Raw genomic sequence first — 24573 nt, forward strand, 5'->3', positions numbered from 1 at the left:
TTATTAGTCATTAAGTTGACTTTTATTATTCAAGGTACCAACTTTGTGAAACAGAATCCGTAGTACTTCTGAACGTGAGTGATTTACTTGGCTTAATGCAGTGTGCCAACAATTTTCCTTGTGACTGAGTAATTGCTGGCACCCATAAGAGTAATGACATGGAGGTCAAATCAAGGAGGTTTTATATGCCAGAAGAATGATCAACATGAATCTCGTGAGTGAAGTCACAGCTGTGGTGTGCAACCAGTCAATTGTTTTCCTAACAGAGCTGAATTGTTTTTTTCTACATAGCAGAGGTTGTCCTTTATGTATTTTCAGTTCTTCTAGTTGCAGTCTGAATGAGATATAGTAATGTTGTTATTACTGCTTTTTGAGATTTCAAGGTGTATTATTTGTGAACCGGTGAAGATGATAAATGGTATGGGTAGGCATGGCATCAAGGCAGTGTTGGTTACATTGTGTGGTTCCTTTAGTAAGGGAACGTATCCAACATACTGGTTTTTGTAAACAACTCTGTAGTGCCCCCTGACTTTTTATATGTGACAGGAGAATTGATTTTGTAAAAGGGACACAAATGCAGTAAGAAGATAACTAGGGAAGCAGGTTTGGAGATGGCTTTCTAGTATCATGTTCATACCTGGAAATGTTTATGCGTTTAGATAAAAAGGTAGATGTAATGACAACTGGTATGCCTAGGAGAGTGTTATGGCAAGTGCACGTGATTGGGGTGGAGTGCCTCAAGTTTGCTTTCTTTTGGTGGAAGGAAGCACAGAAAGATTAGGTAATGGTGATGTGAAGTCAGGTGGAACACAGTCAAAGCACTTGGACTATGAGATTCTGAAAGTATTTCAGACAATTTTGAATGGCAAGATGGCACTGGAGAGCTCTTGGTTAACTGTTTGTTACTGGCAATCACAAGTCATAGTTCACTTGTCTTTTACAAATTCTCCAGTGAGCAGCATTCTGAAAGGTGACTAATAGATGTAATTTACCTTAAGAAGCTGATCTAGAGCAAGATTGTTCTATTTACAAAATACTCTTTTTTTGTTCTGTATACCCATACAATGAGTAGTAGTGTGGTAGTAAGGAACTCCTTTGGAATGTGGTGAGTGCCTACCCCTTCATGTGGAGCTGGAGTTTAGATTTTCAGGGTTGTTGGTTTTTTTTGTGAGTGGATGCTCTCATTACTGGGTGATTGCCTTCAAATTAAATGCTACCAGTGCACTTCTTAGGTAAGAGAAAAGATGCAGCAGCTTCTAGTGAAGGGCATAGGCTTGTGTGTTGGAGGAGAAAGGAATTGTGAGGATATGAGAGCATATGCCAATCTGAGCGTATTGGGGAACTGGGTGGAGTATCTTTGCATTTCTGGATCCTTATCAATCACTGGCAGCTGCTATGCGTGGAATTGTTCAGACTGGTGTAGTCCTGACACAGAAGCAGAGTTACAGAGCATCAAGAGCTTTCATGTCAGGTTCAATAATGTACAGTAACTTGGGTGCCTCCAGGGTGACCCAGAATTTGAGATTACAGGTTTACAGAAGAAATGCATCATTCACCAAATTTTGGGTTGCTTTGAGGGCAGGAGCTGTTTATTGGATCTAATTCTAAAGTGAGATGTTTTGTGTCTTGTTGATTGTTTATCCACCTTTTGAGCTTTCTTATTAGCTTTTGGAGCATTTTGAATAATACCTGTTCTTTGTCTTGCATAAATAAGTAAAATATTTTCTAGATCATTTACACTTCCGTAATGGAAAGCTATTTTGGTGATTCATAAAAGTATAGGTTAATGTGAACAGACTGGTGCAGCTTAAGGCTTCTGTGCTGTAGCATGTTACCAACTGGTTGTAAAGGAAGCTGAATTTCTACTAGAAGCTTTTGGATGACTGATCAACTACTGATTTTAGAAGTTTTTTCCCTGCGGTAGAACTGTATCAAAACATATATGTATTTAAATGTTGCAAGTAGTACAAGACATGAGGGAGCATAAAATAGGCACGTCTTAGGGGAAATGGAAATCTTATAAATAAATTAATAAATGGAATTTTTAAAAAACATTGAAGGAAAAAAAACAATACAAAACCACCAAACAACACAAAAGCTGGGTACACTAATAGTGAGATAGGGAGTTGTCTAGTGTCCAGTGAAAATATATGAAGCCTTTTAATTCTCCATTGAGAGACACCTAAACTACTTAGCTGTCTCATACTTTTCATTGTACAGACTTTAAACAGATGCATCCCAAGATGTGAATGGTTTGAAGGCAGAATTATTTTTGTGTTATAAACTCCTGGTTGTGTGCTGTGCTGCTCAGAGTTGTCTCACATAGCACAAGCATCAGTGGTGAAACTCAGCATCAAGATGTTTTAGATCTGTGCGCCAAATTCTTGCGTTGTCTCACTGTCTCACTTCTATTATATTTCATACCTTCTGTTTTACTAGGGTAGAAATACAGTTGGAAATAGAAACTCATTCTTCTAAAAAAAAAAAAAAACCGAAAGACAAGTAACTTTTTTCCTCATTTCTCTTGGTATCGTTCCTTTTATACACAGTAGTCTAGTTGTCATTACCACAGGATCCAGTGATTTACTACCTTCCACCAATCTGAAGGAGTCTGGCATGTTCCTGCTGTCCGGTTTCGTTCAACATGAGTTAATTAACTGTGCTATGCATTGATTATTGCAGCATACATGAAAGTCATATTGCACATGTTACAGGCATGCTTGCCTCTCAGGAAGTACAAGTAACTTCTGGGTTTTGGACCTTCTTGTATGTTTTAATTAATTAGTCTTACTAGCTTTTACTCTTGTTTTATCCTTAGGCCAGAGTGAATTCTGAGCAGGAGCACTTCCTCATTGTACCTTTTGGACTTCTCTATAGTGAAGTTACTGCATCTAGTTTGGTGAGTAGTTACTATTTTTCACAGCTGGAAAATATGAATAGCTGAATCTCCTCTATCCTAGAGAATATTTTACTCTGTGTTACATGTTTAGAGTACTTTTATTGAACATGATTTGTTTGGATACAGCTGAGGTATCCCTGAGAGAGATTTCTTTGCACGTGTTCACACCAGGTCTCCAGTTGATCTGGCTGTGAGGAGGTGCCATGTCGTTTGGAGAGCCAACCGCATTGTGCCCTTGGAATCTGCTGGCTGTTGAGTCAGGCTTGTCGAGGGAAACAGTGTGTGTTTCAGACATAAACGATGCAAACCAATTACAATTTTGAGATATTGTGTCAGGTGCCTGATTTAAGTTGCCATCTTTTAATGATGTAAGTAGCTGAGGGTGTAGATAGATTATGTTTTTGAGATCTAATGGTTGTAGTTGAAGACACAGCTCCTTTAACTGTTAACTAGTCAGAAGAGTTTTGTGAGTGTTTACCTTCAGTGTAGTCTATGCTGCTGCTGAAAGCAACTTGAGTAGATGGTTTTGACTCTATGTTGAAACAAAATAGAAACTTTCACACTATTCTTTCCACCTGGCTACTGTAAGGTAAGTAACCTCTAGCAGAGAGGTAAGTATGTGCACAGTAGTGACGTTTCAAACTTGTGTTGCTCTGGACACCTTAAGGTCCTAATATTCCCCCTCAGCTATCCGTAAAGCTGGCTTTTTCTTACATAGCTGCACCTAAACCACCTGTAAAACTTGAATTGAAAAAGCTATAGGAAAGGGAACGCAGAAAACAGACCTGCTCTTTCTTGTCACTACAAGATTTTTAGAAGAGGGTAAGGGCCATGCTGTGGGAGTATTTTGTGTGTTTTGGTGTTTGTTTTTTTTGTTTGTTTGTTTTTCTAAAGTTGTTCTGATTTTTATCTCTATATCAGGAGTGTAAGTCCCTTGAGAATGAAGGTTGTGTGAAGGTAGCAAAATGGCTATACATGGAGTAGAGAACATGTTCACACGACAAATAGCTAGCAGCAGGATTTAATAAGAAGATAAACTACACCGATGAGGCACGTAGCTTAGCCAGAGGAGCATGCTGACCAGCAGTCTGCTTACGTGAATGGCCCTTTATTGCCCCTTTCCTTCTGTTTCTCCCATGCTTGTTCTTCCCTTCTCCACTTTGAAACTCCTTTTTCTCTGATCTTCTTCTCTCCCAAATAGACAACCTATGCATAATTACTTTTTGCCTTTTATTCCACTTTGGTCACATCCATATCCAAATTTGATATTTATAATAGTATCAGCTGGGCAATCTCAGCCTTACATGATATCAGTAGTATGGTTACCTAGGTGCTGGCCTTTCAAGAACCTACTCCCCAAAAGGTCCCAATGCTCCTCTTCAGGGATCTGTGGAGCTTGCAAGTTTCTTCTATAAACCCACTGTAATTTTATGTGAAATGCAGCCATTTGTCACAGAGTTGTCTGTAACTTTTGTCAGCTTCTTGCACTGTCACCTATTACACGCAGCAATTTCTTGTGCCATATCCAGTGGTTCCTGATGTCCCCTTCAATTAGCTTAATCTGAAGCTGGGGCCCTGGTCACCTACCTACAGCCTTATTGTGCATATTTTGACACTTGATAAAATACTGAACGAAGTACGGGTTTAGAGCTTCAGTAGTAGATGCTGAATTAAATCAGATTTTTGGCAGTCTTGATTGATCTATGAAACTCATTCTTTTCCTTCCCAGGTTAAAGTCAATCTTCAGGGAGATGTAGTTGATCGTGGAAGCACCAACTTGGGAGTAAACCAAGCTGGTTTTACTTTGCACTCTGCAATTTATGCCGCTCGACCTGATGTTAAATGCATTGTTCACATTCATACGCCAGCAGGGGCAGCGGTAAGCACGCTTTTTAGTTTGTCATCTGTCCTGTTCCCCCCACCCCAAGCAGCTGGAAGGTAGCTGGGTACCCCTTAATCATAGTTTTGCTTCCTTTTTGAAGGGCACAAAGCCTTTCAGTCTGCCTTCTGTTTGAACCAATCAGACCGTCCTGTGGTCAGAGAGTAAATTGAGCTCTATAATTGGAAAATACAGATTTAGTATTTGTGTCCTTCACCACAAAAGACCATATCTTTTGACAGTAAGAGCTTTACCATATTTTATTGGCATTGTAAAGCACAATTTATCAAGGTTTTCTGAAATGTTTGGAACTTTTCCAATACCTCTCATTAGTACAACTGGTTACAAGTCAGTTTTACCTCTTTGGAAGTTTTTGAGAGTCATCCAGTGACTCTGTTTCGAAGTTCACATTCTGATTTTTAAGTTTTTTTTTTTAACTGGTTAACAACAGTGATACAACCATTTTAAAGATAAATGATTAGATTTCTAAAATCATGAATTATAGATAAGTCTTTAAAAATGTTCCTTAACTTTACCCTCAGAGCTGCAGAATTACCTGTGTCAAAGTTTGTCACTAAGTGTCTTCTTTTTGGAGGGGGGAAAAAAATAAATCACCAAGTAGGGTGGAAGGAATGATGGATGCAGTTGATTTGGGGGTTTGGGTGTTTGGGTTTTGTGGGTGTGGGGGTTTTTTTGATTCTTTTCATGTTGGTGTCGATGTCATGTATAAGCAGCCATACTGAGTCAGACCCAAGATCAATGTGACTTATGTCTCCAAACCAAAAGTTGTGAAAAATAGAGGCTTTAGGGATGCAGGATAAGACCACTATTTATGTGCCTGTACAGTCATGTGCATATGTAATAAATGGGTTTTATTATAGTTCTTATTATATTTTTTTTTTTCCTCTTTTTTCTGTTGCAAGAAGTTAATTGTTTTAATATTTCCCAGGTTTCTGCAATGAAGTGTGGTCTCTTGCCCATTTCACCTGAAGCCCTTTCTCTGGGGGAAGTAGCTTATCATGACTACCATGGGATTTTAGTGGATGATGAAGAAAAGGTGGTTATTCAGAAGAATTTGGGGCCTAAAAGCAAGGTCAGTATTTACATCTAGAATTAAAGAAAAGTATGTGTGTGAGGGTGGGTGATGTATGTTCTTTAGTCAAGAGCAAGAAAATAGTTGCCTTACTGCTGTTGACTTCCTTTGCAATGTCTCTCTAGGTCCTTATTCTCAGAAACCACGGCTTGGTGTCAGTTGGAGAGACTGTTGAGGAGGCTTTCTACTATATTCATAATCTAGTGCTTGCCTGTGAAATTCAAGTAAGAATTTTAACATGTTATCTAATAACTATATTAACCTTCAAACAGATTAATAGTTGCGTGCTTTACTGGTTAAACTCTTGATCTAAACTAACACGGCGATCTGAAATCATTATATTATGCGGGAACATCCAAAACATTGATTTAACCAGCAATATTCAAATACTGCATTAGAACCATTGATTTGATAGATACTGCCTGTTAAAATAGAGATATTTTCAAAGCCTTAAGACATCATTTATACAAATTTGTTAATTTATTGAGCTTATTTCTTCTGTTTTGCTGAGGTCACTTCCCCCCCACACCCCCCTCCCCGCCTTGGAGAAACTAAAAGTTGATTTTATTGTTTTTTAAGGTGCGTACCCTGGCCAGTGCAGGTGGACCTGACAACTTAGTGCTTTTAGATCCTGGAAAGTATAAAGCCAAATCTCGTTCTCCTGAGTCCCCAGTAGGTGAGGGTACTGTATCCCATCCAAAATGGCAGATCGGCGAACAGGAATTTGAAGCTCTTATGCGAATGCTGGATAATCTGGTAAGGCAGGCCTTTTTGTCTAATTGTTTCATATCTTGATGTATAAAATCCTTTAAAAGCTGCAAAAAGGGACATTAGTTAAGAACAGGCTGCATATAGTTGGGATAGTTTATGCAGCTTGCAGCCTGAGGAGACAACATGAAAGTTGTCACAGAATGCTTCAGGTGTCTTTTGTGCAGATGCCAGATTTACCTGTGTATTCATAATCTAGTAGTTATCAGTGAGATGAGAGGGGGATCCTTGTGTGACTTTGACAGTTCCAAACAGAAGTGCTGTGGTGCTTGCTACTCCTTAGGCTGTGTTCCCTCTGTTCCCATCCACTCCCAAAATGTGTAAAACAGCAGGGTCCAGCATGATTTGACTTTGTAAGACTCTACTAGAAGAGCTCAAAAGACAGACTTCAAATAAATTAGTCTTCAGATGAAATGGTTTCGGTACCATCCCAACTGTAATGAATGACCAGCTACCAACATCTGCTGTCCAGCTTTAATGGGAAAGATGATACTTTTCATTACCACAATGGTAATGAACATATGAAAAAATATGGTCACTGTAATAATCAGAGATAGTCTTCTGATTTGTGATTTAATTGTTCTTTTTCCTTTATAGACTTAATTGTGGTTTTCACGGCCATGTGGTGCATGTGCCCCTCACAGGATCCACATTGATGATATTTTAAAACAGTGTTCACCACATCTGCTATGTAGTAAATAACTAGTTTTTTTCCCTTTAGATGAGTGTCCTATCTGTAGCAGGGGAAAAAAAATGGGCTGCATTGTTAAGTAACTTGACTACCTAATGTTTTAATATCAGACAAAATGATCAGTAATAACCTTAAGTCTATAGAAAAATTCTCATTTTAGTAAAAAATAATTAGACTACTAATGTAGTTTACTATGGCTAATAGACTCACTGTATCACTGATCAGTATGTTCAGCAGTTTCAGCTGGATTTCCCTTTCTCTAGGGAATACCAGTTTTATGTTTCTTACTGCAAAGAGGAGGCAGAATTACAAAGGAAATAGCATTGTACATGCTAGGAACATAGTAATAAAAGCAGCTTTCTGTCATCCATTATATAGCCACATGTTTTATTGGATAGCTAATTACATTAGGTGTTAGATAATCACTCAAGATGTGTTTTGATGATTAAAACATGGAGCAGCAGCCAAGATAATGACTCAGCAGTGCTTAATGCATGAAAACTCTGCAAAGAAAGCTATGGTCAGGGCTGAAGTTTCTTTACAACTAGCTTTACCTATTAAGAATTTGAGTGCTTTGGGAGATAGACTAGTCACACTGTTTTTCTTTGAGCCACACTGAAAATAGTTTGCTGCTAGAAACTTCTTAGAGAAACTGTTAAATGTCCTTTTTGTATGTGTAAATGCTGAGCGAAATATGGAAGCAAGCAGGGGAAAACATGACCAGTGTGTGAGGGAAGGTAAAAATGGCAACAGTATAATTCACAGGAAGTAGGAAAGAAAAACAATATAGGTAGAGAAGATCAGGGAGCAGAGAGACTATGGACCTAAAAGTAACATTCTTAAAGTCTTCCCCCATATACAGTCTGTTGAATTCTACATGCCAGAATGCAGAAGGGATCTTTCTAATTTGTCCTACATTTTGTGTCATACAGGTGCTTTTTAGTGTCCTTGATTTAGAATTGTGAGAAACAGTCAATACATTTGATTGCAGTTAAAAAAAAAGAAGTGTAAATGAGTAGCTGGAATATGGTACAAAGAAAAATCAGGATTCTTCATTTGGACTTAAATTAGAAAGGATATTAATGTAGCCTTGTTACTGCATGTCACCCACCTTTGATGTGACTTTGTCCGCCCTAACAGGTGAACACCAGTTAAAGAGAAACCTGTGTTGGAGAATGGTTTTTGCAGTTTAGCCTGTCAATCAAACCAAAATTCAGTCATCAGTTGAAAAACCTGGAGATGTGGAAGACTAATCCTGCTGCTTTGTTTTTTCAGGGTTACAGAACTGGCTATCCGTATCGATGCCCTGCTCTGAGAGAGAAATCTAAAAAATACAGTGATGTTGAGATTCCAGCTAGTGTCACAGGTTACTCCTTCACTAGTGATGGCGAATCAGGCACTTGCTCCCCCCTCAGACACAGTTTTCAGAAACAGCAGCGAGAGAAGACAAGGTGGCTGAACTCTGGCCGAGGGGATGATGCTTCTGAAGAAGGGCAGAATGGCAGCAGCCCCAAGTCGAAGACTAAGGTGTGGACGAACATTACACACGATCACGTGAAACCCTTGCTGCAGTCTCTCTCGTCCGGTGTCTGCGTGCCAAGCTGTATTACCAACTGCTTGGTCTGTGCCTACCTTACTGTTCATAGTTAGATGATGTAGAGCAACTTGGGGTGGCTGGCACTTAGAGGCTTTGGGAAGAAAAAGATTACTTTCCTAATTATTTTCTTTTTTCTTACATTAAAAAAACTAAATGTGTTTTACTAACCACTTAATTTGGCTTTGATTAAACATGAGCTGTAAAAATCATCTCGCTTGTTCTGCTTTAAACTGCTTAAGACTTTGGAGCCTCTAGTTTTCTTTTGGTTTTTCAAGCTAATGACCAACCAGATTGAATTATAGTTCTGACTGAATAGGTTCTGCATTTTAATGGCTTAATTAAGGACAACTGTGTTAGGGAACTACTAATTCTATCTGCATGAAAGCTTTTCAGTTAAAAGAAAAATGAAACTAAGTATTCAGTGGTCTTTTGTACAAGTATCTATAGAAATAATCAGATTTATACCCTCTGTTACATATAACACCTTAATTTGCAAGCAATTTGTAACCCTTTCTATGTACCGGAGGATATTTAAATATTGTTTTCTTTTCCTTAAGCAGTTTTTCTTATCTAGTTTCTCAGCTCCTCTTCCTGTCCTGTTTACTGTGCTTTTGTCTACCCCAAAGCCTCTGAGTGTTCACAACCAGCTGCCTTCTGCATGTAGTGTTGCATGTAAGTAGATGGCCATAAATGGAAAGTCTTTCCTAAAGTATCAGCTGGGTGCGGCATGACTAAAGTGCAGCTCAGGCCATCAGCAGGCACTAATCGATAGATTCTGCAACCGGTGCTTCTTTTTTTGTTTAGCAATGCTGCTTACAGTTAAATTTTGCACTGAAAGATATGTTAATTGAAAAGCAAAAGTATCAAATGCTGTCAAATGGACATCAATAGCTGTTGGTGTGTAACTGTGGTTTTCATATTTTCTTGGACGTATACAGAATATCTAAAATGTAGGCAGGGATTTGCACACATACAAGCTTTTGTAACGGTTGACTTTGAGCTGAACTGTAGTAGTTCAGTAGTGCTTCAGTAGAGCTACTATGTGTATAGTAGTATGGTTACAGGTGAGTCTTAAAAAATAAAACTAGTCCTCTTGAAAGTGAAAAAATAGGCATTGTTTTCCAGAACACCTCTTCATTCTTATTTACCCTACAAAACTATGCTTCACCTCTGAATACATTCAGAGTTCTCTATATTTGGAATACCTTTATGAAATCATTGCTCAGGTAATGTGTGTACTAAAATAATAGTGTTTACATGATGTAGAAAGCCCTGGAAAAACAGAGGATCTCTATCTCTGTAGTATTTTTGTGGTGTTCTTTTTGGTTTAAGAAAGTAGAATATACGTATGTTGTTTGTACTATCAACGTTTTAGTAAACTCAACTATAGTTTTGCCTTGATTGGAAGAAAGCTTGAAGCTATGCATGTTTGGAGCAGTTTGTGCTTTCGGCTTTGGCTCACAAAGTAGGTAGTATTTCATATTTGAAATTATCAGTGAAAGGCTGAAGTAAAATTCCTGCTCAGAAACTAGTCTTGACTAATGATATACTGAAGCAATAGAAAATTTCATACAATATAAGAGGTTTGTGTATTTGCATTTTTTAATGCTTGTTATTAACCTAAAGAAAAAGTAGCTTGTTATATTAAGGCTGTTTTTATATATGTTTTGACTAAAAATTATCTTTAATAAAAAGCTGGAGTAGTTTTTATCTGAGAAGATAATCATCAGTGAGTATTTCACAGCTCCATGTTCATTCCATTTTTTACTTTACAGTTGCAAAACATTTTAAAATTCTGTTGCTTTTTGAAGTTTGACGATTTCTGGCTATCTTATTGTTTCTCGAAGTTACTCAGGAAAAAACGCATAGCATTTGCTCTATAAACAGGTTTGCTTTACAGTTCGGTGCATTTTCTATGCAATATGATTGGAAATTAGGATACCGCATGTAATAAACATTATCAAGATAGAGTTAGTTGTACATCAAATTAAACAGAGCTCCATACTAAATGCACTGATCAAATAAAGCAACCTTCTATGAAGAACCCATGAAGCGCTTAAAGTTTGTGTTTGGGATATTTTTGTAACCTCTCGAGCTATGAGTTATAAAATATTCGACATCACCAAACTGTTCCTGTAGGTTGCTGTGCTGATACAGCTATTTATTTGTGCAGAACTTAATTCTGGAACCAGAACATTTTGCTGAAGTAGCTTGTTTTAATGCAAAACTTTGGTGATGCCCACTCTTGCTTCACAGTACAAAATCATTCACTAAACCTGGTTAGTGACATCACATTGCTTTTCATACTTCTGTCATCTTATGCTTTAAGTTCGCTTTGATGTTTGTTGAGTATCGGAGGATTGAATCAATGATCTCTGTCTCTCTTGTGCTGTTTCGTAAAAACACCCAGTGCAGAAAATGAAAATGGCAGCAACAGGGTTTTAGAGCTTGTGTCTTAGATCTTGCCGTACTTCTGTTTGGGTAAGGTATAGCGTCGTTTTTAAGCAAAAACCAACTCAGTGTGAAATTCCTGATAAAAATGTCCTTAAAAATAAGCAATTACATTGGAGTTTTCCTACTCCTGTGTTAATATCTCTCTTCATAAAGTGACAGACTGTTTTTAGAAGCACAGAGCACTGCAGTTGTCAGTGTGATCAAGTGCACAGAAAAAAACAGCTTAAAAACCTTTCAGTCTCCATAATCTCTGACCTGCACATAGCTGTAGTAACTGCATTGGTTTTGGTGGAAGTTATTTGCAACTTAACTGGCTCTCTAGTTTTTGTCGTTGTTACTAGCTTGACTTAATAGAATGATGCTGATATTTATAAATGTATCTGAAGGTACAGTTTATATTACTGAGGAAGACAGCAACTTGAATAGTCTTAGGAATGAATAGAAGAATACAATCATTGGTTCAGTTCTCTGCTCTGTATAATGCATGATCAACTGGTCTGTAAATTTGCTGCTCTGAGTGTCTGTAGCCATTGCAGCAATACTGACTGTTCAACCGTTCTTGATATTACAGTGGACTAAAGAGGATGGACATAGAACTGCCACCTCTACTGTCCCTAACCTGTTCGTTCCACTCAACACCAATCCAAAGGAGGTCCAAGAAATGAGGAACAAGGTTTGTAATAGCAGTAAAATAACTTTTTTTTTTTTTAATCATCAGTACAATTTGGTCGTGTACTTGTAATGAATTTACTTTGCTGTAGTGACACTTTTGGGATTCAGTAACACAGCTCTGGTATTTTCCTGCCCTTTATAACTAGATACTGAAACAATTCCTGAATGTTCTAACTCGTCTTGGAAAGAGATGGTATTATTGTCCACTTCATTGTCTGATATTTTGTTACTGTCAGACCAGGTGCTGGATACCTCTGAAACAGCCACTACTGAGTTTATAGCAGTATTTCTGTTCCCTGAGATCATTGTTGTATCTTAGTGACCCGTTTTCCTGTTTTGATTGCACGAGTTGAAATTGTGGCCTAGACAAAGAAATCTATGCATCTCTCTACATGTTGTATTTCATGATATTATAATATGCTGTGATTGTTGCAGAATTTTTTTTGGCCTTTAGAGCTGCATGTTAATCTTTTTGAAGTGACCTAGCAGTTAATTTTCCAGTCCTCAAATTTCACATCTCCTTGTCATCAACCAAATACATTGTGATTTTTTTCACTTTTATTTCTAAGTATAAACTATGCACCACTATCTTGTTAATACTTGTTCTGGATTGTTTTGCTACTTCTAACTGATGGGCATATGGAACACGGAAGTTAGTGTTATGTCACAGGAAAGTCTGTGTGCAGGGGTACTAGCAGGAATGCTGATTTGTGCTAAAATAATTTATATAAGGTGGTCAGAGCTTTTGCTTTTCCTGACTCAGCACTGTAAAAATAATAGTCACTTGAAATGAGAAGGCTGGTGAAAATGCCAAGCTGTTCCTTAGTGTTTGAAACGCAGATATCACTGTATTTAAAACTTACATGAGACGACTAAGAGAAGTAAAACTTCCAACTTTTTACTTTCCTGATGACAGGAAGGGTAGTAAGCTAGAAACAAGTACAGATGATGCAGGGTCTTCATACTTTCTGAAATACCAAGTATCAATAATACCTTATGGTTGTATACTTGTATGCATTATTTTTATATAAATTTAGTGTTGTTTTTAGTTGCAAAATAGAGGACTTTTTGGATGCATGCTTTTCTTCATTTGTCTTGGAATAAGAACCAGAATATTTTAGAAATTTTGAGTCAGTTGTTATGAATTTTTTACCACTGTAGGATACCTAAATTAAATAGATAACTAGATTTAAATATCCAGTTTCTGTTCCCATCTTTTGTATGGAAAGAACTGGGAGGTATTTATGATGCAACAAAAGGAATGTATTTGAGTACTCTAGAATGTCAGTTTATGCATAGAAAAATATTTACATGTCCTTATGAGAAGATGGTCATGACTAGATGCAAAAATCGAATGCTTTGCAGTGTTCACAGGAAGTTCTGTAGGAAGCTGATACTGTGGTGCAATAGGCTGGTGACAGAAAGCTCTAATTGACTGTTCACATACAACAGACTTACATAAATATGACCTCTGAGCTTCGCTCCACACTTTTCTTCACGGACTGGAGTTGTCTGTTACCCCATCTGTAGAGTTTTACCATGAGCCAGTACTGAAAAGCAAAGGACAGTACCTGCTGTGGTGCTTAAAGACTAAATTCTGAGAAATGTGAGGAAACAATTAGCAACATGCACAGATATCTTCAGGTGGTGTTTATAAGCACAGCTTTATTGATGAGTAGTGCTATAGCAATCTACACTAGTTGCAGCCTGTTGGCAGGTTCACCCACCCCTCTTTCAAATATGAAAATGTGGCTACCATTTCTCAGTTGTTCCCCTGACTGTATTCTGCTGCTTTCTTTTACAGATCCGAGAGCAAAATCTACAAGATATTAAAACTGCAGGCCCTCAATCACAGGTTCTTTCTGGGGTAGTTGTGGACAGGAGTCTTGTACAGGTGAGAGTATAAAATGCCTTAAACTGTTAGTTAAAGTTTATCTACGATACCCTCTGCTTTCACCTAATATATCACTGTAAAATTATTCTTTAATTGGCAGAGAGTAACTGTTTATAAGGTAAGTGTTAGAGGTAACACCATTGTCTTTGCGAGAGTGCTCAGGATCAGAAATAAAAGAGGCTTCAGCCATGTAACCCAAGCATGTCTGTGGAGGATGCTTCTTGTTTGTGTTTTGTTTTGTTTTTTTTTCTGGATGTGTAATGCATGAAATCCAAAAAGCTTATTTATATGGGTTATATTCCTGTTCAAAACTAGTTGGCCTCTGTGACAACTTTTTGTTTGTTTGTCTTCCAAGTTTATGTATCTTGAAGTATTAATACTGGGCACAGCAGGCTCATAATGGGGCAGAAGTGTTGTGTGTTAAATATGTTTTCATCATGCTTCATAATATTGTATTTGAAGTGCAGTTTATAAAAAAGCTATTATACATCAATAAAACTGGATATACAAAAGGCTCCATATATCTGGATACACAAAAGACTATGAATTGTAGCTCAAGATAAAGAATTAGAGCTGTACAGTTAGACTGTATAGCTGAACAACTTTAAAGCTGTGTGTATCTGAGTGCTTTAAGTGCCCCAGATAAGTATTTTCTGATACACTTTTAGAAGTTTGGCAAGTGTTATCATGACCATAGCATTATTCATGTTGGGTGTCATATTGTATGCATGTCAACTCATTGTCATTTGCAATTTTATCTACGAGTTACTATTTCTTTGCATGTTTTTCACAAGCGTCATAATGCTTTGGTTGATGTTTTAAAGCCTGGGCTCGGTTTGCTCTGTTTACTCAATTTACTGTTGCAGGATGCTCCCCTCTCAGACTGTACGGAATCTATTGAAGGGCTCGATCTCACAGAGCAGGCCTTTAGTCCTGCTAAATCTCTGTCTGTTAGAAAGGTACTGCCCTGTCATACTGCTCTAAATACTGTTGTTCACCCTTCGTTTTACCTCTTCTTTACCCTGACCTTTTCCCTCTGTTAGCTGATGATTTGGCTAGAAAAGAAAAAAAAAAATAGATGGATCTCCAAATTATGTATATGCAACTATACAAGCAGGTTGTATCCTATGAAAGTATCATTTAAGGATTTTGATCTTTGTCTATAGAAGCTGGTGAGGAAACACTGTTGATATTAAGGTGCTGATTAGATTCTGCATATAGTGGGTTTCTCTGCACATGCTATTAGTACTGAATTATTCTAATTTGAGATCCATTTTGAGTTAGCCTAAAGTCAGCCTGATTACATCAGTGTAATTCCAAAGATATCCACATGTTCCAGGTGTCATGCTGACAAACCCTGTCAGCTTTTGATCCTGCATCACTAGACGTCTTGTTTCCTTAAAACTTCCTGCATTATCCACAAGAGTTGCCGAGTAATGCCCTGCACTTCCAAAGTTGATTGGCTTTCGAACATGTAATCGTGCTTACATAATATAATTTAGATACAGAATAAATTCCAGAGACGTGTGTATGATTAGGGTGGGCAGTCCCTTGAGGCTGAGTAAACAGAACAGTTTGCACATTGTGAACAACCTGTCCTTAGCTGTGTTTCTCTCCCAGGTTTTGAAGGAGTTGCTTAGAAGTGATCTAACATGGAAGCACAGTGCGTAAATAAGCATCAGTGTATTTGCTGCTCTAGTATATCCAAGATTCCGAAATCTTGATTTAGGTCGTGCTGAATATCTCATCAGAATAAATTTCCCATTAAAAAAACAACAAAAACAAAACCCAAAATAAAGCAAAACCAAACCCCACAGAATAATTTGAATTACATCATTGTTTCAAATCTCCTGACTTTATAACACTTTCTAGTGTAATGAGCCAGTTTATATTACAGATAGTCGTATCGTACTGAGAGTTTGATGATGATGTTTCTCAGATTACAGTTTGTTTTATCTATATTCTTAAAGGAAAAATAAAAAAATACTATTTCCAAATTTAAGATGAAAAATAAAACACTGTCAAATTCTTCCAGGCAGTACCTGCCTTTTATTTGCTGCTTAATAATACCTTCAAACTGAAAAACAATTTTTATGATAGTCATCCATTGTTTATCACAACACAGGCAATTTCATTCATCAGTGATGGACAAAATATCGTTCCAATTTTGATTTTTGAACAATGGCATTTTTCTGTAAAACTAGTCAAATATTTTACATGGATTTTTGTAGATGGCAAGAAGCCAACAAAAGATCTATCGGTTCTGCAGTTTTCATTAGGGTTTAGACGTCTAAATTATGTGTTTCTTTTTGGTGGTGGCGTGAAAGTGCTTTCCTCTTGAAATATTGTGTAATATTAAATCACAATGTTAATTACAGTAGGAGTGGCCTATTTCATAATTTTATTATCTTAATATGGATTGTGACCTGAATGCTTCATAATCTTCTGTTGGGGGGAAACCCAAAACAAACAAACCCACAAAAACCTCAACCAAACAAATAACAACAACAACAGAGAAATTTTCTAGAAGGATTATGCCAAACATCAGTCGTGTATCGTGGAACAGAGGAAGTATAAGCAATTTTATGCTGCCCACATAAAACTCATGTGAAACTTCGAATGAAACTGTGAGGAGATCAAGGACTTACGGACTTTAAGGTACCAGAAAATTAAAGGTTCTTAGCTGGCAAATTATTTGACACTTGATTACAATTAAAGTAAAAAGTCCCGTCCGATTGCAGTTAGCGCTTACGACTTATTTTTAGTTAGCGTTGAGATTTATTTCAAATAGTAGTGCACACTGTTTGGATGAAGAAGATCCTGTTTGTGTACAGTATGCATGTAACGCTTGGAGTGTCTGTGCCTCTGGCTGCAGCAGTGAATTCTCCACCTTGCCTTGTCACCTGCTTTGTCCGTGTTGGAAGAAGCCCTGGCCACCTTGCAACACAAGCTCCTTGGGCATCATGTAATTTTTATTTGTGCTATAGACTTGGTTAACTAAGCTTCTGCTGTGGTCTTGGCTGAATGAGAGGGAATGTTGGTTATTCTTACCAATGACCATTCAAAAAAAAAAAATATCACATGAATTTTCAAGAATTTTAAGTACAAGGGGAATTGCCCATTTCCTGTCTCTTCCTTTAGAATGGAAATTCTGGCTCAGTTCTTCATGACAAGCCTCCCAGTTCTGCCCCAGAGGTGGCCCTGTGTTTTAATAGTGACTTCTACCCGAACAGTACTTTTAAGAATCTTGGTTTTTTGGATAAGGCACTGCATTTATGCCAGATTGTGTTAAGAGCAATTCTTAACTTTCGACAATTATTATGAACCTGTTGTCTGATTAAGAGAAAAACTGGCATGTGTAAGGTGCCAGGTTTGTTCACACTATCCCTGGGAACAAGATGAAGTGCTTGCCTGTTAAATGATGGTCACCTCACAGCAGTTTGGAATTTTTCTCCAGAAGCAAGATTTGGTGGAACAGTTGCAAAATGACTTGATAGTCTAAAATTTCCTTGCAGGATATGTGAGGTCAGAGTTTAGTGTGAAGATATATTGCATATCATTAGCTATACATGACTTTGCCTTTGGATCTTTGTGGGAGAGTGTGCCCCTACACAATTCTCAGGATTGAAAATATATTCTGTTCATGAATGTAATGTATCTGTTATTTCTTACAGTGGAGAAAATACTGTTGATATTCAGGTGCTCACACGTGCAGTCAAACTCCAAATAGTACTAGAATCATCATCAAAATAATGCTGGTACCAGCATAATCCAGATGAAATCAACTAGGATGTTAGTTTTTTGCATGTCATCCTGTGTTGAAACAGACTGCCAATCCTTTATATGGGAGTTTATTCCCTTTCTACAGGCTCTGTAGTACTGGAAGCAACTCAGGCCCATTTGCTTGTTCAGTTTTTATGAATGCTCATAGGAATCTCTGAATGGCTTGGACAGGCTGATAGCTCTGCTAAGTCTTGTCTACTTAAGTGTCCCATTCAACAAACTCACATACATCCTGTACTGTCTCTTCAGTCCTTTACACTCGTTTTCCTTCTGTCCCATGTTATGCTCTGTATTTCATGTTCTGTTGCTCTCTTCATTTTGTCTTGTACATTGAGTTCTTGGAAGGCTGCCCTGTGGCCTATTCTGTGAAGTAATGCGTCTCTGCTTCTTTGATTTGTACATGTTTTACAGTAATCACGTTGCAGAACTTACTAACATACTACTGTATTAGAATCTATTTTCCCCATAGAATCAGTCTTATAGTCAGTCTTACCCTTATAATTTTCATTAGTGGCCTTGGAACTGCTTCCCTATTATTGATACTCAGCAAAACTGGATGCGTTGATCTGGAAACAGCTTTTAGCGAATCAAAAGTTTGCCTTTCTGGTCTCTCATGTAATTCTGCTTTTGCAGTCCAAAATCACAAGTACTTTTTCTTTGTAACACATGATCCGCTTACTGTTGCGGCTGATCTTGTTCAATCTTATTTCTCTTGGGTCAAAGACACCCAGCTACTTCAAATACTGTTTATATTGATTGCGGGTGTGGGTTTTTGTGTGTATTTGGTTTTGATTTGTTGTTTTTTAATTTAGCGAATGTGATAAGCTTGCTGTGCTGCTTTTATTCCCAGCAGTTACCAAAAGTACTCTAAGGAAGAGAACACATAATGCCAGTGAGCCACTCATCATGCTGCAAACAGCAGGTCTTGCTGTTTGTCATTATTGAATCAATAGGCATTCAGTACATTTTGTTTGATGTGAAAGCTGTTCTACCCAGTCATTTTGGATTTCACTTGCAGACAAGATTCAAAGATTCTGAAACATTCCAGGGATACCAGTGTGCACTGTGTGTCTTGTTCCTTTGTTGACTTTTGTAATCCTAGAAAGGTCTAGAAACTCTGCCTGAGATCAGTGCTTGACAAGCCCCTGCTACTTATTGCTGCGTTTCAGTTAAAACTACATATTTAATTTGAAGGGTGGGCAGAGACAGAGAGGGAAACACAAAATTGCCATGGGCACCAATTTTATGCCATCATTAAAAGCTGGACTTGTAGTTTTGGGAGTATTTCACATTTGCTACAAAACAATTGGATTTATACAAAGGTTGACGTTTTTGTAAATTTTTTTAATGCATTATCCAGTAAGAACAGCCGTGGCAATTAGGTCAGAGGTTTTCTGGTGCTAACACATCTGGTGCTTAATGGAAATAGCTGAAAGGCTTTTGACATTCCACTGACATTCTGCACCTGAGATGAGAGTTCCTCTTATTTTCTGGAGAAACAAAGGCAATCTGTCGTGTTCTAGAGAAGTTTCCGTCCTCTGGTTCCTTTCAGGATCGTACGGTTGAGCCATGTTAAGCTGGTGGCTCTTCAGTACTTCTGGCTGGTATCTGCTTCCTGAAGAGTAGCATAGATTCTGACAACCAGCTGTTCTTGGATTGCTCTAGACCAGATTTCTGGAGGTATCTCATGTGGCTTTCAGAACTGCTCTTTGTCCTCAGTCCATCTGGACATTATTGTCTGTCACCTTTTTAGTGCTGGTAACTTGTCCGAAGCAGCTCTTAGCATCCAAAACAGTACTCTGTCTAATTTAATCTTCAGTTTTACAGTGAAGATCTCACGCTTGCCCATCAAATATGGACGTGGAATGTAATGTTCGTCTCTTTGTTCAGGTGCTATTTCTTTTTGAACTGTGCTAATGCTTTCTTTTAAATATTGGTACAAATAACATTTGAATATGAAGATGATTTGGGCCAATTCATAACCTACACTTATTTGGTAATGGAATTCAAGTACCTCTTTTCAACAATGAAGACAATTCAGGTATCACAATGATGTGAGATACAGCCACATATCAGTAATTTCCAGACTAGTGTCAGTAGAGTTCTGTATAGCCAGTGAAAAAACAAATGCTTAAACAACCCACCTGAAAGATACAGCAGCTTTCTGGGCAAGCACCTTCATATCCAAGACAATGAAAAGCCAATGGCTTTAGTGTTTACTATATAATTAGAGAAGAAAAACAGAACCCTTCACCAGTAGAGAATCTGTGATGCAGCTGCTTTTGTCCATTGGAACTTCCTGTACTTAGAGTTGCTAATGTTTTATTTTTATTTGTTTATGTGGCTTGTCTGACAAACGTTAACGACGTAAATATGCTAACTCGTATAAGATTACAGTTAACCTTAGTTACGTATTGCTTGTTAATAAACTGCTCATCTGGTGTACACAGAACATATATGAGATAACATCTAAGAGATGTTATCATAAAAAGCTATGTAGCAGCTACTAGAAACGGCTTTTCCCTTGCTAAAAAACAAAGCAACAAACCCCAAACAAAAATACCTGTGAGCTGAGCGAACTTGTACAGGTATTCTGTGCTCAGATTGCTGTGCAGTTGGGCCTGGTATCCTGTTTCTTTTGTGGGGAGAAAAAGAAACTCGATACTTCTGTGACTTCAGCTATAATTCAGCTAGACTGTTTGGCTGCTGTTTGATTTACTGCTTAATGGTGGATATTCCCTGGTGGAAACACTGATGTGTCTGTAAGAGTAATTGATGACACCTGTTTTTTCCTTTATATTAACCTGCTGTAGCTAAATATTCTTTTTAAATCTTGTAATAGATTTTTTTTTTTAATCTAAAAGAAAATTAATGTAGCATTTTTCAGATTACCTCTTTGGTTTGTTTTTTATTACTTTGTAGCTTTTGTATTTCTCAGGGTTCTGCAAGTTACTGCTCAATTGCAGATGTATCTTAATTTTCTTTTGTCAGGGAGAATTGGTGACTGCATCAAAGGCAATAATTGAGAAGGAATATCAACCCAAAGTCATAGTGAGCACAACAGGACCAAATCCCTTCAATAAACTCACTGATCGAGAACTGGAGGAATATCGCAAAGAAGTAGAAAGAAAGCAGAAGGGACCAGAAGGTTGGTTTCTCTGTGTGTGTTCTATCTGCAATAGGCTATAATCACAGCAAGTCCATTACTAACTGGAAGCTGGGTTACCTGCACAGGCCACGGATAAATTTATCACCTTTTGTGCGTTTCAGTTTTGCCAGTGTGAATGAGAAATTTAAAAAGCATGTTGGAGATAACGTGATCTAAGTGTTAATGGAGTGTTCTGTAAAGTGCATAGATCTTTTTTTAAAAATTACTCTAGTAGACAAAGTGAGGTGTTTATTATGATTGTTGCTGCTGCTATTGGGATTAGATACTACAAAGTATTGCAGATTGTTCTGCTTGGTTGCCTTTAGCACTAGAGATAGAGAGAGAATGGTGTTGCTTTTTAGCAGCAAAAGTTCAGTTTTGTAACTCATTGAAAACTCTGGATGTGAGAAATCCATTGAATGGGGAAGTACAGAACAGCATTTGATTGCTACTTGGAAATGGCACATTTTGGGGCCTTCTCCCAAAAGAAGATTTTCTAAATTATCACAGAATTATGAGAATTGTGCTTTAAAGAGGGAGCATTGCTGCACTTGCGGTGGTTATCCTGCTTTACATCTGTAGAGGTTTAAGGATTGATGCTTAATGACACTTATCAGTTTTTAGGTTTTGAATTTGAGTGAGACAGGACTCAGAAGTGCCATTTTGTTTGCAGTGGGTGCTCCCTGCTTCTGCTTTTTGATAAGACAATGTAGGAGCCACTGCAGCTCGGGTGTTCGGTTAATCAAGTGTTGGACTGTGTGGGCTGGGATATGTTGCTGTTACGCCTGTGTTACTGCATACGTTTATTGTCTCAGTAACATTGCTACATCCACCTTAGAATATATATAAAATATGGAGAGACTGTGTTACTGAGACAGACACCAGCTGGGGAACAGAGTACATTGCTTAAAAATAAGACCATCAGTGAGCACAGTACGTCACATAAAAAATTCTCTGGATTTGAAAGGCAGATCAAAAACCTTTCAAGGAACAGATCTGAAGACTTTACAGGATCATGACATATCACTGTCTAAATCTTTAGATAACACTGGGTTTGCTGCTGCATGGGTTTCTTGTCAGACCACGCAGCAAGTCATCACACACCTTAACCGAGAAGAGCCAGAAGGGCAGAAGTCCTCCCATAAGGAATTTCATACCGCAGTGGTCAAAGCACTAAGGTCCGATCCTGAGCTTTTGGCTGAGGCTTCAGGTATTGCTCACGTGGTACAGCTGCGCTTGCAATCTAAGAAACAACCTCTTTACCACACTGATTGGAGATTCTGTCAGCTGCCTCTCATCTGTGGGACTGATCACACTGTTAATTGGCTAGGTGAACTGGATGGAACACGTTTTGGTGTTCCTGACCAATGGTGTGTGCTCCGTTAATGTTCTCCGGTGGATCTAGGGCTGTTCATACCTGGAAGCAAGGGGGGCCCTCCTTACTAATAACAAATGTGCAAACCACTGTGAAATCTGTTTTGAATCGTTTAATTACTGCATGTTTCTCTGATTATCTGTGCAGTCTTTTCTTTTTGGATGTGATTTTTTTTTACTCAGAGTTTCAGCAACACAAAGCAAGCAAAAGTGTGTTATTTTCTGTAGGTCTGATAGCATTTCCCCCTCCCCCATATTTGTTTGTCTTCCTTATGGTTTTCCCTGACAAGTTTTCTTTAGAACAGCATGATAAATTCAGAAACAATTACATTATTCATGCCCTCTTAAGAAAAAAAAACCACCGCCACAGAGCTCAACTGTGACTTCAACATTTTCATTAATATCACTTAATTTTCTTTTGCTTGTTTTGGTATTATTTAATATCCTGGCACAATTTTGATTCAGAAAAATGTATTTGTATCTACTGTGCGTGGAACAAAAAGACATTTGTTTTCTCACATGCTGAAATCTTTTGTCTGCCTGTTTAATTTCTCTTTGTCTGCATGTGCAGAACCTTCAGAAGATGGCAGGCAACAGAAAGAGAGAAGTCCCCCTGATCACAACTCAGCTCGCACTCCTCCCAGTACGCCCATTAAAATAGAGGAAGGTACGTTCTTCTGATTTGGGGCCAGGGGAAACCAGTAACTGCATCATTAGTGACTGACGCATGAAAAAATACGAACTAGTGATTAATAAAGGTAAATTATCTCTTGTATTTTGTTTTTATCCTACCTAAAATATACGACACTGAGCTATGGGTGTAATAGGAGTTATGTTTACAATAATAAAGAAGTGTGCATTAATATAAAGACAAATTTTCATCTCTTCAGAATTGCTTTGTCATCTCTTGGTGTTTCTCAACTGATTTACCCTTTTGTACGTTTTCTGTGAGAAAGAGTTGCTCTTACGAAATGAAATAGTGTCTGATGATGAACCAGACACCAATTTAGATGCTTTGGTAAATCTCCTTCACTGATTGCACATTTCTTAAACATTATTGTACTTGGATTACACCTCAGTAAATATTTTTTCCAACTCAATTTGAAGCCAACTATCATTATTTGCTCACCTTATGTAGTAGTTTTAACTAAAATGAGAGTAGGGCTGCTAAAGTCTAGAGTTTCTTCAAAAAAGGATAAAATGACAATCTTGAACAGGTGTAATCTAATTTTTGTCTTGTTTCCTTTACCTTGTACATTGGATATATCCCTTGTCTGTTAGTCTTCCATTCACTACTTCATCTCATTCTGTTTTCAATAAGAATGGTTGCAACCATTCTTTTAACTTAACACAATGGCTGTGAAGAATGCATAGATTCTCTACTTGTGCTTTTTTCTTCTTGTGGCTGCGTTACAAACAGGAGATGGATATGCTAAAGAGTACCTGTTACCATAGTAAGTATCATTCCATACTCTGACCTGCTTATGTGCTTTGCTTCACTCTTGCGTCTTTGTTTACTAAAGGGTTTTTGTTGGGTTTGCTTTTTGTTTTTAAAGCAAGCTTTTTCAGTTGAGACATTGATTTCTTTAGTTCTTGATTTCATGAAATTCTAGGTAGTTACAGATCTTATGTTAAATGCGCTCCCCCTCTGAAAGGACTGTGAGAGTGACATCATGTGTTTCCATATCCGTGTGTCCGATTCCTCAGTTGAAGAAGGAATAGTCTGAAGCTGTTGGTCAGATACAGCTGGAACAGGTCTGGGAGTTTCTGCCCCAACAGTTTGCTGCTGCCTACACTACCCGGACCTGGTAATGGAATGGAAGAAGGTTCCTAATCTATTCCAGTGCAAAAGTGTTACTGCTGACGTGGATTTAAACTTCCCCAGCAGACTTGTGCACAGAAGTGGATATGGAACTGCTACTACGTTAGATGTGTTGGCTCTAGGGAAATGCGAATTCCAGCCAAGGAATAGCAGCAAGTACTTGGTGGCAGCAACTTCTCCAGCTGTTTCGGCTGCATCTGCAGGGCCACAACAGATTATACTTTAAAGTAATAAGGACGTTTGGCCCCCTCTGTTTGTATGTCCTGTGATATTCAAAGGTCAGTGTGTTTGTCACAGATATGAAAGTCAAACGACATCGTAGACACCTGTGATGGTACTAATAAAGTTCTAAAACCTGAAAACTCTCTTAAACCGGCAGTTGTGTTCCACAAACTCTCCTAGTAATGTAAGTTTTGCAAGACAAACATACAAAGCTTATTTTAGAAAGTAACTGGAAGTTCACACCATGATGACTTGGGCTGGCAGAAGTTCTGTTGAA

The 24573-nt window shown here is 37.9% G+C and overlaps 1 protein-coding gene across 16 annotated transcripts in view; it reads left to right on the forward strand.

Moving 5' to 3' along the window:
- Positions 1–24573, forward strand: part of ADD1 (adducin 1) — a 61975-nt gene that overhangs the window by 32767 nt on the left and 4635 nt on the right. For 3 of the 16 annotated variants that reach the window (XM_071808501.1, XM_071808502.1, XM_071808503.1), the window contains exons 5-16: positions 2819–2899; positions 4629–4778; positions 5728–5871; positions 5997–6095; positions 6451–6627; positions 8606–8950; positions 11953–12054; positions 13858–13947; positions 14814–14906; positions 20722–20878; positions 21921–22088; positions 22824–22919. In XM_071808501.1, coding sequence (XP_071664602.1) covers positions 2819–2899; positions 4629–4778; positions 5728–5871; positions 5997–6095; positions 6451–6627; positions 8606–8950; positions 11953–12054; positions 13858–13947; positions 14814–14906; positions 20722–20878; positions 21921–22088; positions 22824–22919 — 1702 coding nt within the window. Of the gene's footprint in view, positions 1–2818; positions 2900–4628; positions 4779–5727; positions 5872–5996; positions 6096–6450; positions 6628–8605; positions 8951–11952; positions 12055–13857; positions 13948–14813; positions 14907–20721; positions 20879–21920; positions 22089–22823; positions 22920–23672; positions 23708–24573 lie in introns of those variants that run through there. The other 13 variants (XM_071808510.1, XM_071808505.1, XM_071808511.1 and 10 more) reach the window with 13 other exon arrangements.

Source organism: Patagioenas fasciata, chromosome 4 (assembly GCF_037038585.1).
Source record: "Patagioenas fasciata isolate bPatFas1 chromosome 4, bPatFas1.hap1, whole genome shotgun sequence".
NCBI classification, from domain to species: domain Eukaryota; kingdom Metazoa; phylum Chordata; class Aves; order Columbiformes; family Columbidae; genus Patagioenas; species Patagioenas fasciata.